Below are 17,541 nucleotides of genomic sequence, written 5' to 3' on the forward strand. Positions count from 1 at the left end.
TGAGATCATGGACTCTAGATACACATGTATATTATGAAAGATACTGTTCATGTTTCAAGTTAATAAAGCTCCTCATAGGACCAGCAAGTCACGTACACGATCAAGCGATGTCATTATCCATATGTGTGACAAATGATCCGATCAAAAGGCAGGACAATAGGTGGACAACCTTGCTCATTAGGTTGCCAATATTCATTGATCGCGAAACAAACAACATCTAGTTCTGGGCTGAAAATGACAAGTGAGTGCATTGAATGAGGTGAACAAAGCAGATACTTGCAAGTCACTCCATGGATCGTTGTTAACAGGAGAAAGTGCTTCTTTCATCCAGCGAAACTCCGCAAGTAAGGTTTCGGTCACTGTACCAGGCACGCCATGCTCCGGGTGTCGCAAGATATTTATGATCTCACCATACCACAAACGTCCATCATAATCAACCTTGACAAGAGAAGACCCTGCAGATGTGCGCTTGCTTTGAGATGCTGGTGTGATGCGGCGACCATCGAGAAGTCCGTAACGATAGAAGACTGCATAGTCATGCAGAGGAACAGTTTGTGGAGGAGGGCCACGATCGAGAATGAAGTGAACCTGTGGCTGTGTTGCATTGTATGCTCTTAGCAACGCGAGACGAGCTGGATCGGAGAGTTTCTCCTGTATGATTGATACGGGTGGTTCACATTGAATGCGGAGGAGGCTTTGTAGTTCTGCAAGCAGGTCACTAGGGTCCATCAACCGAATTGAATGCAACATGCCATCACCAACGATCTCCCTCTCCATTGCAACGTCTTGTACCGTGCCAACAGCTTCGTCTCCCTCTCCAAGGATCTGCTCAAAATGGTTGTGAATTGACGAGAGCTTCCGGCATTGCACGGGAGCACGAGTTCTGATGAGTGCTACTGTGAACTAGGACAGGCCGATACACAATAAGCCTAATGCAGGCAGAGAAAACGACGTGATAACTGAAGCTACTCATTCCTTTGAGTCTCCGGCATCGAAAAATTCTCCAATGCTAGCAAAGTATTCGCCAACGCTAGGCGGACTTTGTACGACTCGGCCTCCAACCTCTCAAACTCCTGTATGTCCTCTTTTATGTTGTCGATCATCTCTTGAATCCTCTTCCGCTTGATCCCTGTGAACTCAACTTGCAAATTATTCTCTAGTTTGCGTTTCTTTGGCCCAGCAGTAGCAGCCTCAGTTGATTCATGTTCTGATTTTGAGCGATCTTTGAAAAATCAGGGTGGGGTCATGAATAAGTAAGTGGTATGAGAGTCAAACTCACTGTTCAATGAGCAGCGCACATTCTCTTTTTCTATGCACTTGAAGCAAGTACCCCCAGGTTGGCTCCTGCATTCTGGCTCGTCATCTGAAATGCAGGCGCTGCACTTTGTGGAGTTCAATATTGCGGGTCTGGGTTGCGAGGGAATCATCCGAGCTACGCGAACGCGGTTTATGGACATGGTGGAAGGTTTGCAAGAAATGGTGGGAGGTTTAGAAGCAATGTTTGTAAGTTAGGGAATAAATAGTCGTAATATTTATTTTCCACTGATATTAGTCGACGAGACAATTGCTGATGTGGACCTTTGCTTTTATCTTGATATTGTTCGATATTATTGCTCTAATAGGTGCAGAATCGTTGTATACCAGTCTATATTACTTCACACTGAATATAAGCCATATCTTCGATCAGTAGCAAACCAGCGCATCATCATGAGTAGACACCCCATATCCACAGTTGTCGAAGAAAAATTTGTGCCTTCTCACCATCAGTCATAACAGGCGTCGCATCGACTTGATCTCGGTGTCGTATACGTCTTATTCCAGCTTGACACTGCTGGTGTGGATATTGGAAGTTAGTCTACTAGCCTCACTGGAGGACCGACCGACCGGTGCGGGCACAGGGGCCACTCAGATACATTGGGGAAGATACTGCGTCACTGTGCAGATGCGGGATGCTCACACATGTCCTCCGGCGAGATAAAAGTAAATAAATTCTACCAAATGTGAGGTATAGGAAGCATTGACGGTGTTCACCTACACAACACTCTATGACTAGATCTTGTGTCTCCTTCGTACATGTAACCTCAGATGGTAGTAGTTCTATAGCCAGGCAGGTAATGAAAACAACCAACAGTTCAAGAGGTCGGAAAAGTGCTTCCGAGACATGCCACTAACCGCCTTTGCGACCGTTTCCTTCAGCAGCGACAGATCTTCATCCGACAACCCAGCTTCAAAGCGTCCTTCGCGGTCTGACATGTTTATGTCACAGGTTGTGTTTTATGTAGTAGTGTTTCTTGTTTTGCCTTTTTTGAAGCCTACATCTCTTATCAACTAGGGGTCGGCGTTGCAGACACAGAACTTGCGGAGCTTAAAATTTATTTATCGCCGACTGCCTTCGGGCCGATTTATTTACTGACATTTATTGTTTATTTCCAGTATATAGTCTTGTCGATGTTCACGTTCAAAACTCCGTTCGAGCTCCGTCTGAGATGTCGCCGCTGCGCACGGGTCCCGCGTATCTGGGGCGTTACATGCACCAATCTAGTTTCAAACGCTGTTCCTCCAGTTCTTGCTCCTAAAATACAAAGTTGCAAACCGGTGAGCATGGATGTCATCCTTGATCAGAACACTCGTTTTCTGAAAGCCCTATAGGCGTTATAATCGAATTATATATTCAACGGTGCAGTGTGCTACCGTTCGTCTCTCGCGCTCGTTCCAGTCCGAGACAGCATCGGCCAAACGCCTACTTTTCTCCTTACCGGCGTCATCGATTTTTGACTGCACACAATGTATTTCTAGCTGCCCGTGTCTGCTCACTCAATGACATTCTGAGATTATTTTCTCAGTTTCTTCTACAAGTTGACTGATTCTCTCGTCTTCTATCCGTAAGTCATGATCAAAGTCTCTGAGTAACCGGATCGAATCGCGAACATGCCCTCTGGAAAGCGCGACGTACGCGTTGAAAGGAGACAGTGCAAAACAAGTGATTCTACCAACGTCTACGAGTACGTATTCTATAGTTTGACCTTGAGCTTTAAAGCAATCCCTTCATGTAGGAGCTTACCAGGAAGCCGGTTCTGATTTGTAAGGCTAAAATAGTGGCTCAAGTTCAAAAGATTCCGGTGGCGTACATGAACCTGCAGGTATGGACATCAGGTTTGATTCGTATTCCAGTGGATCTCTAATACACCGATAGCTGTCTAACATAGAAGAATTCCAAGGTGGGAAATCAAATGGTGCTCTGGGCAAAGTCCTCATCAGGTACGAGCTTCATTGGTCCATTGCTGACGCTCTTACCAGCTTTCCTGCAGGTGTGACAACGTGCTGTACATCATGAGTATCATTTCTCTTGCTCCAGTTCTCTATGCTTATATCTTTTGCAACCTTACAGGGAAGCTCCTCCAGAATGATCATGCAGTCGCTGTTCACCCAAAGCATCCTTTCCGACATCTGGAGGACACTACCCTCGTTGTATCATAGGAATTTCAAGAGCTTATTCGATCGGAGTAGGTTTGTATAGTGCTCACATGATTTATTTCGACGTAGATGCGTCAAAGACCTGGATGATCCTTGAACCTGGGTTTGCAGCATATCTCACGATTGGAAGGAACACGAGCTCGTCTTGTTCTACAACCGCAGTTTGCTTCACACTGTCTTCAGTGCATTCAAGCCCGACAAACCCCATCTAGCAAGATATGTGAACGCGACACATCGGTTGAAATCCGCGTTAGGTGAACTTCATATGCCTACCTCTTAAGCAGTTTGACAATCCCTGTATAGATCATCGAAAGACACGCCTACACTAGACTCCCATTAATCCGCCATAATCACTCAATATACCCAACAACCTACTCCCACCTAATATCGAAACATCAGCTCGTTCACACGAGATCACCGGCACTGTCCTGGGGTCTAAACCAACAAACCAAAGTAACCATTGACGCACATAGTGCACGCCAACCCTGTCTCAAGGCCTCGAAGCATGTTCGCGCTTCCCTGCCCCGGATTACTTACCTTTATGTTGCACACCTCACCCGATCTCTGTTTGGTCCGCGCAAGCGGCCGAGCATGCGTTATCCCTTCTCACGTTAGACCACTCCTCACGCAATACTTACTTATAGTCGTCTCCTCCTTATTCAATTGCCCATCTAAAACGGCCGGCGGGAACGACGGACTGGTGGGGGTATGCCCTACACCAGTGCATTTGGGAATTCCGAGGGAGAGCATGGAGCACGGGGCTCCAAGACTAGATAGTACTGTCCTACATAGAGTATCACTCTCAATGGACAAAAAACTGGATTAAAAAAAAAGAAGCCCGACAAAGTCTGCGCAATCCACCAGAAGATATGTCTGGAAGCTATTTGACATATATTGTATACAATACTGTGGAGCCGTATGACGCATGCTTTCCCTCAATACTCAGGTATATACTTGCGAGGGACGTACTCATCGCAATGAACTAGCTGGTCATCTTGCATCCAAACTATAGTTTTGTCCAAACAATTTGTACTACGGCCATCCAGGTATCGCAAGAAGAACAAGAACAAGACAAAGACAACATAGGCGATGCCATAAACGAATCGTACCTGCAATTATGGCTATAGAGACCTAGATAAAAAAGCATGTGAAGCCGCGAGAGGAGGAAATCGAAAGCTGATTCAATTGATCGCGGAACAAACGCAAAGACAAGCTTTAACTGCAGAGGATAGAGGGGGGCAAGGTTAATATATATTAAATCGATTTTGTAAATGTAATGCATCAATGAAGGTCAGGCGGCAAGAAAGACATACAAGACAACGGCCCATAAGGATGGCCAACATATGAGACAATCAATGTATATCCACAGTGACGATTCCATGGAGGAGGGCACGGGAATAACAGCGTGGTCATTGGATTTAGGCTGCCCGGTTGGCGGAGCAGGACCTGTGCGGGACATGGATGGAGGCGAAGGGTTGGAAGACGGTTGGAGTCCTGCAGAGACAGGTACACGGTTGCCGTTTGTCCTAGGCACCTAGAGGAGCAGAGCTGAAAGGGTTGCGGAAGTTGTACATTGAGCGTGGGTCACTGAGGTTGCGTATTTTCTGGCTATGGCAACCTTCGTCCTCAGAAACCTCTGTTTCCTCAGCTTCATCCATAGCGGTCCGGAGGGAGGAGAACGCGATGTTGGTATTGCTCATGAAGACCAATATAGCGTGGTTGTGATGAGAAGATGTCAAAGAGGTGAGCGGAGGAAGAGAGTAGGTGTGTGGAAGAGTAAGAGAGGCATTTCGGCTCGCTACTCGTGAAGCAGCAAGGCGTGCCGGATGGATTGGTGAGATGGACGCAGCCGATTTAGCCTTGCGCGCTGGGCGGACTGTTCTGCGAGTGCTGCTCGCCTGAGATGAGGAGGCACGCTGAGCCGCTGCCGGGGAGCTGCCATTATCAGGAGCAGATTCTGCTGTAGTAGCTGGATGTGCGGAATTAACGGAGGTCTGAGAAGAGCTATCACCCTTGTGGACGCGTAGATGTTGAAGTAAATTATCATTCCGGTTGAAACGTTTGTTGCACGAGGGGTGAGGACAGTCGAACGCTGATCGTGGTGAATGCTATCAACAAAGTCCAGCCAGGCGATAATACAAAAAAGAGGCTCACGTTTTTCATGTGTATGGATAGATCGGATGTGCCGACTGAGTTGCCGCCCACGGCTGAAGCACTTACCGCAGCCTTCCACTTCACAAACATAATCGCGTCCCTTACGTCCCTTAGCTGTTTCGCCTTCTACTATGGCTTCGTCGCCGGCGGTAGGGACGCGACGACCGCGACTCTTTTTTGTCAAATTCGGAACGGGAATAGGGAGGGGCGTGCGGATCCTCGGTCCACGACGTTCAGAAGTAAACGGGGAAGACGAGGTGTCAAGGAAAGTATATTTCCCGGGTATTATGCTGCCACTAGGTTCGAATGGAGGCGTGACTTCCTTTAACTGAGGGGTATCCTCCACCATTGCAATGGGAGACCACTCCGGGATCAACGTGGTATATTCCATTTGTAGAAGCTTCGACGGCACGTAGTTTTGGTCTTGATCCTCCTCCACGTCACTTTCGTCGTTGACCTTCCGCGGGTCGAAGGATCGTTTGAGAGAAGCACGAGATCCACTGTATGGCGTGTCTGGGCGGTCACCTCTGCGATGCTTTCTCCAACGAACAGTTAGGCGACTTGTTGTCTGGGAACGCGTTACTCTTCGAAAATTCGGGTTTGAATCTGTTGAAAGATGTGGAGAGTCCTGTGGTAAATTGTAATTGAATGTAAATAGCGGCGTTACCCTGGTAAATATTATAACGGAATGTAAAGCAAAATGATACTGACCGTTGGTAGAGCTCTGAGAGGTTGGTTGAGTTGAGATTCAGGGCTTTCCATCGGTTTTGCGATGCCTGATGGGGGAATGAGAAGAATTTATCTAACTTAGCCTTGTTCAATGGAGTTGCAGGTTTGTGTAGATGGAAGGCATTATGCCATGCGGTGACTGATCCAAGGGCGATGTCGAGATAATTCCTACATCCATAAAGTAACTCAGGTGCCGACTGATTGCAAAATTAACACGACTGTCTGTTTTTCTGTGTGTCCTGACTATCTCGAATTCAATTACAACTTGATTATTGAGATGAATTTCAAAGCAGCGAAGGTAATGCTTAACAATCACCAAATAAAGAAACCTGTTATGTCGAGTCAGGGACACAAAAACGCCCAACAGCAAATAAGTCTGTAGTTTTCCGACTAATAATAATCAGTTTTGGCATTGACCAGTCTGACCTGATTTGACCGTGTCAGTCGATGCTGACTAAATTCGTCAGTGGCAGAGTCATTTAGCTGCTAAGCGATTAAGCGGTGAGTATGTAGTGAAAATGGTATCTGTGCGAGTAGGATATCCACGAACCATAGGTATGATAGGTAGCAAAGCAGGCATTAGATAGAGGATATCGGCTACAGTATGGAGGCAGATGACGAAAGACGAGACGATGTAATCACCGTATGAGAGTTCACGACATATCGCACATTGTTGATTTTATTGCTATTCCTGCATCATGAAAGATGGCCTGCTGTTCGCTGGTTCCTGTACGCTCCACGGGCATTCGCCCTATCGGGGTATGTGGCCTAGAATACGGAGGTGTATAAATAGCCTGTCACAGCGCCGCTGTCGACGTCCTTGTCAGTTGCATATGCTTGCCCGAAGTGAAGAAATTTTGACCGTTGCGTCCTCCACCGCAGCCCCAGGACACGGATCCTCGCGACTCCCTCTCCTCCTACTCCAACGGCTCATCTCACCTATCCTGCGGGGAGCGATCCCCGACTCCACCTTATTGGGGAGGGTTTTCAAGGACTGAAACGTTCAGTCAGGCTCCGGAAAATGAATCTGCGTTCGTGGGAAAGTTGATGGTTGTGCTTGAAAATTTATAATTATTTAAAACTCTATCAAAGTCTCTTTTACATAAGTTACTACAACGAGAGCGTTGTAGAGGAGAATTTATTATCTCTCCATGATACATTTTTCGTTGATTGTTCACGTTGGCTCACTTTACCTCGGGAGCGATTCAAACAAGGTGAATGCGGGCAGTACAATTGCATTTCATGTCTACTCGGATGAGGCTGATCTGATCGGACAAGAACCAGCTGCGAGCAACGCTCTCGAGCGCCGCCATGCACAGTGTGTGATTCACCTCCTTGCTTTTGTTGGCCACGTATTTCGACAGTTTGTATGTAGCGCGGTGCTATCCATCTAACTTACCGGAGAATCCGAGTCCCTCACCAAGTGGCACCCCAGTCCTCAATAACCACCCTCTACTTCCCACAGAGGACCCGCTCACATGGGACACATACCCAGGACAGAACGAAGAATGGCAGAACGCCAATGACGACCAAAATCAATGTCTCCAGCGCCCAGCACCCACCAAAAGAAGGGCAGAAGGCGCCCCCAAGGATGGAAGAAAGTCGAAAGAATCCCTCCCCGACGCCAACAGGCGAAACGAGAGAACCCTACCGCTGCGAATCATCCAAGTTCACACGCTTGCAAGGTGACATATGCTCACGTAATGGCATTTGGTTTGTGCGTGCCGTACTTGCTCTTGTTTGTCTGGTTGATTTATGTTTCTATTTGTTTGATCTTCTTGTTCCATCCATCCATCCATCCATCCATCCACCCATGCTCAGTCAGTACTTGAAGCCCGTTTTATCATACATTACTCCGCTTTACCCAATGCCTGACATACACTTCCCTTACTATCCTGTCCCCTGCAATCTGCACCTCCAGAAGTCAATGGCTTGCTCACAGGGCAGCAGCGTTTGATGTACTGTGACTGATTGGTCACGCTTTCCCACGGGAGTGTGACCTGGTGACTTCTGTGGGGTGACGGTTGTAAAGGACAGGAGGTGCTGTGCTCCCTCTCTCTGCCTTGTACAAGGCAGGATGCTCTTGGGCAGTAATGCTTTGAGGGGACCAACTGCTGGGAATTCACTGCACTACTACAAACATTCTGTAGAGCGCACTCTAAATTTGCAGACAAGCTCAGGCTCACCCTTTTGGCTGCTGTCAACTGCTTGGCATGTTTCTCCCTGTAGAGGGTGATGCCGCCACTCTGTGTACTCTTTGGCTCAATATTAGCCGTGATCCATGGTTTTAATGTATTTCATTGTACTATCTCTGTAAGGGTGTTTTCATGTTTGTTGTGCTTTGTCCCTGTTCTCAACCGCCTAGCATACACCTTTCTGAATTGGGAGGTGCATCCAGCATATGCTGGTCTGATGCTAGGTGAGGTGCCCCACCATCCTGTACAGGGAAGGCTGAAATTCTCAGGCTGTATTGCCTGGGAGGGGGTATGTCCTTGACTTGATGTCTTCAACATTTGGTCCTGTGTATAAATTTTGCTGAACCTGCAGCTCTTTAACTACACTCTGGTGTATGCTGGGCTCCAGGCAAGAGCCCTTCTCCCTTGTACAGGGCAAGGTGTTCTTAGGCTGTAGTAGCTGGGTGTGTAATAGCTGACACCCGCCTCCAATGCAATTTCCTGCACCTATCAAAGGTCCATTTGTGGCAGGTTCGTACATCTTTTGTCCAATCACCTGGGCCTAAAATCGATCGCTACGAAAGCTGTCAGAAACAGTTTTGGGTTCACAAGCAAGCATTCAGCTCGTTTGGTGACGGTGATGTCCATGCTGGGTTTGTACCGAGCGCAGGATGCTTGCGTCGCTTCTATGATAATCTAAGGTACTTTTATTTTATTTTAAAGCATCTTCCTCCAGCTTCCGACATATGTTGCGCAGATTATCAAGAGTCTTGGCAGGGTGAGCAGCACACTCCCTGTTCCCTACACTTCATACGGTCATGAATGAAGATGCTGAGATTTGATAGATGCTCTTCACAACAATAAAGGGACACGGTCAATATATGCCAATTTGTTTTTTTCTTTCTCTTTAAAAACCCTAATGAAGTTTGGATGGCCAGAAGTTCAGTCCATTTTGACCAACAATATCCCAGCAGACAAAATGAACTTGAACGTTCCTCCCATCCCTCTTGAAAGATGTCATTCCTGTCCCCATGCACAGTGAACTTCCTCAATTTGAATTTCATCAGGGATCGCGGACCGTCCTCGATTTGGGCAGCGGCTATCTGGTCAACCATCGCTTTAATATCGTCATGAACCACTGGACAACAATGGACAGGAGGAATCCACGGACTAGTGGACTAGTCAGTGTCGAATTTCTTGCTCTACATGTGTGTGTGTGCGTTCAGACTGCTCCATTTCTTGAAAGCGGTGTCATCAAACTTCTGGACTCCCTCCTTGTTTTTTTGCCCCTGCTGTTCAAGAAAGCTGGTGATGGCGCGCGCCTCAAGTGGCTGCAGAATGACTGGATCACCAAATGAGTGTTTCGCAAGACGTATGTAGCTGGCAAAGGAACACGTATTGTTGTGAGATGGAATGCACTACTGAAGGGCCATCAAATCTATGTTAGCACTCGATGGTCGATGGTTTGATTCAGTGCTCCCTAAGGAGTACATCAGTTATGCTGTAGTCGATGGGTATGCAGTGTCTCAATCATGGGCATTTACAGCTTGCAGGGATGGTCATTTCTCAACCCGTTACGTCCAACACCCTGGATGGAACTGCAATTGCACTTCTGCTACCTGACTACGAATGGTGGGAAGTGCATCGATGTATTTGAATGCGGCTCACGTGTGCGTACTTGTTCGAACCGACCTATTATCGTCTGTGTACATTGTTATACTACTAGTACTAGTATTCAATCCACATTCCCACTGCTCCGCTGCGTGTACAGGACAAACTCGAAGCATGCCAAACGCCGAAGGCAATAACTAGTGGGGTACGAAGCACTGTACGTTGTACTCCAAGTCAGCAGGGTCAGATGCTGCACGACTTGATGGGCAGGTACAGGAGTCGGTTTTAGTGTAGTGGATGAATGTAATGAGGTGCGCCCATTGTGAACTAGATAGGGCGGCTTTCGTCCAGCGCAAAGGTTAGTACAGCATCTCTACATGATTGTGTATCGGGAACTTACTCCCCGGGCCATGGTGGTGAAACTTGCAGCGCATGAAATTGAAGGACGCTTGCATCGACCACTCGGCCCATCAACACCCGAGTCGGAGCTGAGAAACTTGCGAGAGAATAATGGAAAACTCGGTAGAATTACTTTGCAGCTCTTCAAGAAAGCATCATCAAGCTTGTCAACCCAAAGTGAACATCGAAGCATGTCTCCGACCTGCTCGTGTAAGCTTGACATTCATTCCGTTGCTCTCTGACTCACCGCGAGACTGTAGGAATGAGGCTGAACTGCGCGTGCGAGGAAATCTTGTGCTGTGGGATTCAGGTGGGATGATGAGTCTCCGTGACTGGTACAATAAGTACAATCATCCACAAACTCAAGCCTCCTACATCCAGGTCCATGCTGGAGCCCTGAAGGGAAATAAGTCAGGTCGTGCTATTTCGCTCGAGTTATTTATCGATACAGAGCGGGTAGTTTTTATATTTATTCCTGCTAGTACTGCTCGCTCAAACTCTCGTCATTGAAATAGTATGAAGAACGTGAAGACCGTCCGACTGGCACCAACGTCGGAAAATCAATTTCCAAGGCAAAACGCACTCGTGGGCACAGTACACTTCTTGAAGGGCGCGCGTCAACTGCTAACTGATCAAGGAGTATGTTTTACTGTGCTGCTTTATTGTGCCTTTGTCATAACATGACGGTTTGTCACCCGTTGTTTTTTTGAAGATGCACGCACAGTTGTACGGAGTTAAGTCGGTCAGATGCAACAGAGTGTGCATTCCTACACGCATCAGACGTCCAAATAGTTCAATAAGAGGCGGCACAGATATCGGGGTACCGTATTCTCCACTTTTTGAACAATCGAAGTGGACTAAAATGCTGTGTGATGGCGTAGGAATAAGATGTTGAGGCCAAAATTTATATCACCCCAATAATGGAAATGGCAACAGAACGGTGATACGTGTGGAGATGCAGTACCCAGTGGAGACCCGCCGGGGTTACGGCGGGAAACACTGAACGAATCGGACAATAGGTAACAGGACAAAGCCGTGGATTTCGGAGCGTGATACAAGTGAGCAGATGATAGTAGGTAAGAGACCCGAGTCTGCGATAAACGAAGCTTGAAGCGGTGATATAAACGATCCCTCCAACACTTGGTATGTATGTCTTTGTAGCGGATTTGATGCTGTCTGTATTCAAGTCATGTTTAAACTTGAAGCTCCCGAGAACACGTACAGCTCTGACCCAGAGGTCACTGCCTCCCACAAGCTGGAGGAAGAGTTCCGCCCTGCTGATGATGACGGGGAGGACGACGATGCTGACTACGGGAGAGGGACTTCGTCTACACGACCTGTATCTATAAGCATATCTCCATTGAGGTCGAAAATGCCACCATGGCTTAGTACCTCCTGTGAAGAGCTGTAGGGGGTATGTTGAATCAAGCAAAGCACACCAACAGACGCCGCCGTTTTTTTCCAGACCCCCGGGTGCAGAAGCGAAGTAGCAGCTACTTAACACCGTAGATTAGTCATCCATGGGGTGTCTGTCATGCCATAGCGCCCTTCACTACCTCTTGCCATGCTGGCGACACACCGGTATACAGTCGAGGATGTGACGCCGCTCCAACGGCTTCGAGCACAACAGTATCATAAGTTAAAAATTCCATTCAATGATTGGATTCAGACAGGCTTTCTAACTCGAATCAAAATCACTCAGATTCAGCCTCTTGAAAAACGTCGCTCGCAGTGGAGACCCAAGTCAACCCGTGGACATGCACTCTCCATTGAGAGTATAGGGACTGCTGTTGCCGCTAAAGGCGTTTTCTTCCAGAAGGCGCTGGGGGTGGGGCATCAATGCTTTGATAGAGAGGATGAGCGGGCAAAGAGCCTAATTGCTTGTGCTGGTGTACAGCCTCAATTGGCGTGGCCTGCGCTTTACTTGACGAGATACTCAAGACAGGCAAAGTTCCGAACGACATAGAAGACCTGGCACCACTTAGACTTGCCCGCGCTGCAGTCGCCGTCTCTGTCCATGTCATGCATGCCAACGAAGCGAATATTGCACCTTTGTGCTTTATGCAGCACACCCAACATCACACCTCCATATATATCTCAGATTTCCAAGGTGAGTCTTTGACGCCATCCTCAACAGTAGTGAACTTACTAGTCTTGATCTAAGATCTAGCGATCTTCTTTCTGACTGCCAACACATCACAGGCTCGTGGGTTCTTTAACATCTTTGGCGATGGAAATTGCATAGCAGCTTTCAAAATTTTCGAATTTGAGCATGGCAATTTTGTCGTTCCTTTTGTTTTCAAGCTGCGCCGAAATTCCTGGGTGAGTAAATCTATTCCTTTCTGCTGCCTTCCCCAACCGCGCCCACTCCATTTGTAACCTGTAACCTTCAGTCCAGCATGCCCAAGCTCCGACTTCAATATGGAGTGCCCCATCACGTCCTAGGTGCTATAGCAACCCCACTGATAGCATTCAGTAAGTACCCATTCACTGCGCCTTCATTATACACGTTCATAATAGCACCTTGCATACAGATGCAGCCTCTACCACAAGTTCCACCACTCCACCTGCCAAATCAGTATGATGCTGACGACATTCTCAACACAGCGGCCGCACTTCCTTCACGAGCATCCAAGCGCCTCCAACAATCCAGGCACATCCCTCCAGCCGAACCAAACACGATCTGCATTTGAGCCATGACGCAAAATCCCATGGCGCCATCGCCGAGTATGTTCTGCAGCTTTCGGCACCCTTCAATCAGATTCATGACGTTGTAATACCGAAGCAGCTATTTGTTCTTCGTAGATTCATTGGGTCAGTTCAATTTTAATGCATATTATGTCTAGATACATGTTTTGTTACTGTAGCTGCTACCGATCAACTTTTTTTTGCTGTTCTCTCTTTGTAATTCCTCTTCTGTCCTTGAATTAGCTTCATTTAATTTATTTAATTTTCAAGTGAACGGCCTTTAGTTTCCTATCTGAATTCAAACTCAGTTTCACCAGTCTGTCTATGAACCATCTGCCTCATAGACAGGCCTGACAGTTAGGATAGGAGGCTACAAACGCCGGACGCGAGCTCAGTCTTTGTTTCAAACTGATCGATGTTGAAAAAGATATACGAGCCACCTCCTCATCTCGCATTCTCCATTCTCACCGCAATAATCTTCATTTGACGTAAATTCTCCGTTTTCTTTCGCCTTCGCTTCTCTCTTTCTGTTTTACTAGCTATCTTGAGCCGTCGAGGTATATTCATACCTGAGCTGTATATAGCGTAGATGGCTAAATACGCGCCATCATATCGCCGGAACATGAGTTATAATATGATAAGTTGCGAGAAGGCGCAAGGGAATGAAAATTTTCGAGACGGCCCTATGCGATGTGAGAGTGGAGGAAGGTATGAGAGGATGTGGAATGCTACTCAAACTGAATGTCATGAGATTGGTACAATATATATAATAGAGACAACTTACATATGCAAGACAGATGGCAGCAGGTGTGCGAGGGAAGCCAGCATGGGTGTGCACTGAAGCATGTCTATAGTATCCTTGAGCTTTCAGCTAAGACTGCGAGAAGATACGTCCATATTCTCAGACCAAGAAAAAGGAGCTAGCCGGCAGGGGACAGTGGTGATATGAAACGACGTCAATAGTGTTAGTGCAAGAGGTGGCAAAAATAGACTGGAGGGTGCCATTGGACAGAAGGTTGATTGAAACAGAACTCAGCATCGCCAATGGTGCACAAAGCAATAATTCTCCATCCTGATGAACCGGGGGGTACTAGGTAGTAGGTACCATTCAGGACCTATTATTTAATAGCCTTAGCCTCAGCCAAATGTTGCCAAACACTATACCTCAAAAAACAAGCGAAAAAACCCTTGGGAAACAACCTCAACTTCTTCTGTAAGGCTTAGGTGCCAAAGATTGCACGCACAAATTCAAATTCTCTCGCACGCAGATTCAGTAGTCAACCCTCTGCGGCCCATCAACACGAGAGGACCAAAAACGCCAAGACCAAGAGGAATCGGGAGCTAGCTGTAATGTCCGTTAAATCAACTCGACCGGTGCCCCCAGTGCGACTCCGGCGGTCCATAGCCTGTTTCTCAATCCCACTCATCCGTGCAGAACTAGTCATGGATGAGTCCCTAACAAACCTTGGAACTCTCATCACCTACTCCGCCCCGCAAGAGGTGGTCGCCGTTGATTTTGACACGAGGATGGAGCACACAACCTGCCGGGTACCAGTGATGGAGGGTGGGCAGCTTAGAGGGTATGTACCCCTGCCAATGAGGGTACCGGGATGTTTGGCTCGAGCTATCCTACAACATTGTACTATTGATCAACATCTGGAGGCTTTGGTCGAAGGAGGAGGGAAAGGCTTTGAACTCGAAGGAGAAAAAGATGGCCACTACTTGCCGACAGAACGCCGGAACATTGCTTGTTCAATACATGCTCGCCAGACTTCTTGCGGTGGAGGAGTTGGTCGGCTTGAATTATAACACGGATCCTGGTGAGGAGCGCGTGAAAGTTCTCAACGAATGGAAGGTCCGGATGGTTCGGGATTGGTTCTATATGACTTACTCGGAGGCCGAGGCTGATGGACCTGAATTCTTGCACGCAGATCCCGTCAACCTCGAAAATAAAGCATTTTTCGGTGTGTTCATCCTGTTCGCCGCTCTTCCAACATCGCCTGACCTGAATAGAAAGGAAATGGGACATAGAGGAGGAGGGTCGGGACATCATGTCGCTCCCGGCAGATACCAATCTCTGGATCCACGGGCGTATCGAAGGGTTCGACGACGCCTTTGAAAAAACAATTAAACCTCAGTCCTTCGAAGAGATGAGCAAGCCCAGCCAATTTTTCGAGACTCGATATGAGGAAGGGGCCAAGCTACCGTCTCGCTGGCACGAGGGACACGAGCCTCGTCCCCTCTTCTGGAGCATCAAGCAGTGGGATTGGTTCAGTGAAGGCGAGTTCATCACTGCATGCAACCCTTTCTAGCTACTGAAAACCTCGTGCGTCGCAGGGAATGACTATTGGAACGCACCAATTGACTTCTTGCGTTACGCTCTTGTCACAGAGCCAGCGTACCACGATGTCGGCCAGTTCTTGGGCGACCTCCGCAGCCTCAGCGGCATCATCTCCCTCAATCCTAATTGGCAAGACATCGAGGCGAACGCGAAGGACCTCTGGCTCGGAAAGATGATCTGGAGGGAGTTTGTGGATAGCTTGAGCATTAGTTTGAGTCTGTCTGAGGCAGAGACTCTGACTTCGGAAAAAAGAGGTATAGTTTTTGGATGTTTATGCGGTCGTCTCATATTGATCCCACAACAGATGACCGAAACCCTTTCAACACCTTGGAGGCTCGTTTGATATTCGAGGGATATGTGCACCGGGAGAAACCTAACTCGAAGGATCAGGTAGCCGAGGACAACGTCTTGTGGCAAAGCCTAGATCGAATCAGCCCACCAGAGCATCGGCCGGTATGGGAATGGGTCGCCAGTGAGATGGAGTCGGATGGAGTCAAAGTAACGTGCATGTTGAAGCAAGCGGGAGATTGGTGGCGCGAGTTCAGGCACAAGCAAGGTGAGGGCGTTAGAGTGATGGAACTCTCGCACCAATCATTTCCTGTTCCCAGCGAAATCTTCCCATGTGGAAACACATAGCACGGAACAGTATGATGAAGAAGAACGGGATCGATGGCAAGGTGGATCTAGTAAGCAGATGTAGCATCTCTATTGAACTGGAGATCTAACCAAAGGGAAAGCTCCACGCGTGCAGGATGTACCAATGCGCCAGGAAGGTCGTCAACGCTTGGCAGATGGTAATTCTGAGGACTCTGGCGACACCTTCCATTACCCTCGCCCGGGCGGTGTTGGAGACAGGCCTCCTGAATCTACGGCTGCAGCTGACTCCAACGATTCCAACGAATACGCAGACTCCACCCACCCTCCCCTTCCCATCTATTCTCCCATGATAAATGGTGTTTCCCAAATTCTCCGTCCTATCCACCTGGGATTATCCAGGTATCTTGACGGGTACGATTCATTAGAAACATTCGGAGACAGCTTGATCAAATCCTTCCCCTCGGAATACGAGGCGAGCATAAGGCAGTTTGTGAATGACCTTCAGCCTTTCACTGTGGAACAGTTCACAGTGGACGTTGCAGAGCCCATATTGGACTCCTTCGTCCGCCGTGTTAACGCAATACAGGCGAAGAAAGAAGCTGAAGTGTTGCATAAGGAATTCCTTTAACGCTGCACTCCTTGGGTTCTTTTCGGACTGCTTGTGTCTTAGCCTTGTGCAGGATTTTAATCGAGTTTTAATTGGCTTAAACAAGTTGAATCAACGCTGGGGCTCGGCTCAGGCCGAGTACCGTTCCGTGAACAACTGACGTATGCTCTTAGCTGAGCCTCCTAAGCGCTGGTGTTCCGGCACAGACTTGACACATTTGTCTTCGTCTTCACCATGGTCCGAGTTCGACGAGCGCGCGAAGAAATACGTTTGGGTCGTGTGTCAGAGAGTTTTGGCACAGACTGTTTTTCTTAGTTTCAATCTCTGTCCATTGGGGTAACGTACCCTATGTTGGATGGAACTATCTAATCTAAAGGGTCCATGCCCTATCTACATATCTGGATTCACGAATGTCACGACGTGAGGCTGCCCTGCGCTAGTCCGCCGTTCTCGCCGGCCGTTTTAGACGCGCAATCCAAGCGAAGATGGGTTTGACTGCTCTCTTCTTATCGCGTTTGTAAGTATCTGATACGTGGTGTTTTTGTAAACTGAAGCGCGTACTTGACTGTCCCTGGGGATGTAGGCTAGAACAAATGGCTCAGCGACTCGAATGAGTACAATGCTATAATTAGTAGCTACCTGGAGCAAATGGCTAGTAGGCTACGTTAGTACGAAGTATAGGTACGAAGTAATAATACATACCTCAGCGACTCGAATGAGTACGATCCTGAGGTATATATGATGAGCCCTGCCGCAATAAGTATGAG

The 17,541-nt window shown here is 47.8% G+C and overlaps 5 protein-coding genes across 5 annotated transcripts; 3 read left to right on the forward strand and 2 right to left on the reverse strand.

Moving 5' to 3' along the window:
• Positions 1-113: 113 nt before the first annotated feature.
• Positions 114-729, reverse strand: DFJ58DRAFT_663497 (uncharacterized protein; the record flags this gene model as incomplete). Its single annotated transcript, XM_041382370.1, has 2 exons — positions 114-228; positions 266-729. The coding sequence occupies 2 exons, from the start codon at positions 727-729 to the stop codon at positions 114-116; spliced, it is 579 nt and encodes a 192-aa protein (XP_041241618.1).
• Positions 730-5,489: 4,760 nt separating this feature from the next.
• Positions 5,490-5,956, reverse strand: DFJ58DRAFT_633901 (uncharacterized protein; the record flags this gene model as incomplete). The annotated part of the gene is made up of 2 exons (XM_041381244.1): positions 5,490-5,566; positions 5,629-5,956. Coding segments are annotated over 2 exons (405 nt in total), but the record flags the coding sequence as incomplete, so codon positions are not given.
• Positions 5,957-7,508: 1,552 nt separating this feature from the next.
• Positions 7,509-9,357, forward strand: DFJ58DRAFT_843326 (uncharacterized protein; the record flags this gene model as incomplete). The annotated part of the gene is made up of 6 exons (XM_041392954.1): positions 7,509-7,675; positions 7,722-8,042; positions 8,905-8,995; positions 9,048-9,062; positions 9,123-9,232; positions 9,255-9,357. 6 exons carry the CDS (start codon positions 7,509-7,511, stop codon positions 9,355-9,357), a joined length of 807 nt encoding a protein of 268 aa, XP_041241620.1.
• A 2,373-nt stretch (positions 9,358-11,730) lies between these two features.
• DFJ58DRAFT_843327 (uncharacterized protein) lies at positions 11,731-13,234 on the forward strand (the record flags this gene model as incomplete). Its single annotated transcript, XM_041392955.1, has 6 exons — positions 11,731-11,880; positions 12,085-12,491; positions 12,609-12,651; positions 12,744-12,863; positions 12,935-13,016; positions 13,062-13,234. The coding sequence occupies 6 exons, from the start codon at positions 11,731-11,733 to the stop codon at positions 13,232-13,234; spliced, it is 975 nt and encodes a 324-aa protein (XP_041241621.1).
• Positions 13,235-14,579: 1,345 nt separating this feature from the next.
• On the forward strand, positions 14,580-16,795 carry DFJ58DRAFT_843328 (uncharacterized protein; the record flags this gene model as incomplete). Its single annotated transcript, XM_041392956.1, has 7 exons — positions 14,580-14,809; positions 14,892-15,193; positions 15,243-15,503; positions 15,567-15,824; positions 15,875-16,126; positions 16,179-16,256; positions 16,302-16,795. The coding sequence occupies 7 exons, from the start codon at positions 14,580-14,582 to the stop codon at positions 16,793-16,795; spliced, it is 1,875 nt and encodes a 624-aa protein (XP_041241622.1).
• Positions 16,796-17,541: the final 746 nt, after the last annotated feature.

The sequence above is a fragment of the Suillus subalutaceus genome (genome assembly GCF_016647625.1).
Source record: "Suillus subalutaceus strain FC151 chromosome Unknown DFJ58scaffold_87, whole genome shotgun sequence".
NCBI lineage: Eukaryota > Fungi > Basidiomycota > Agaricomycetes > Boletales > Suillaceae > Suillus > Suillus subalutaceus.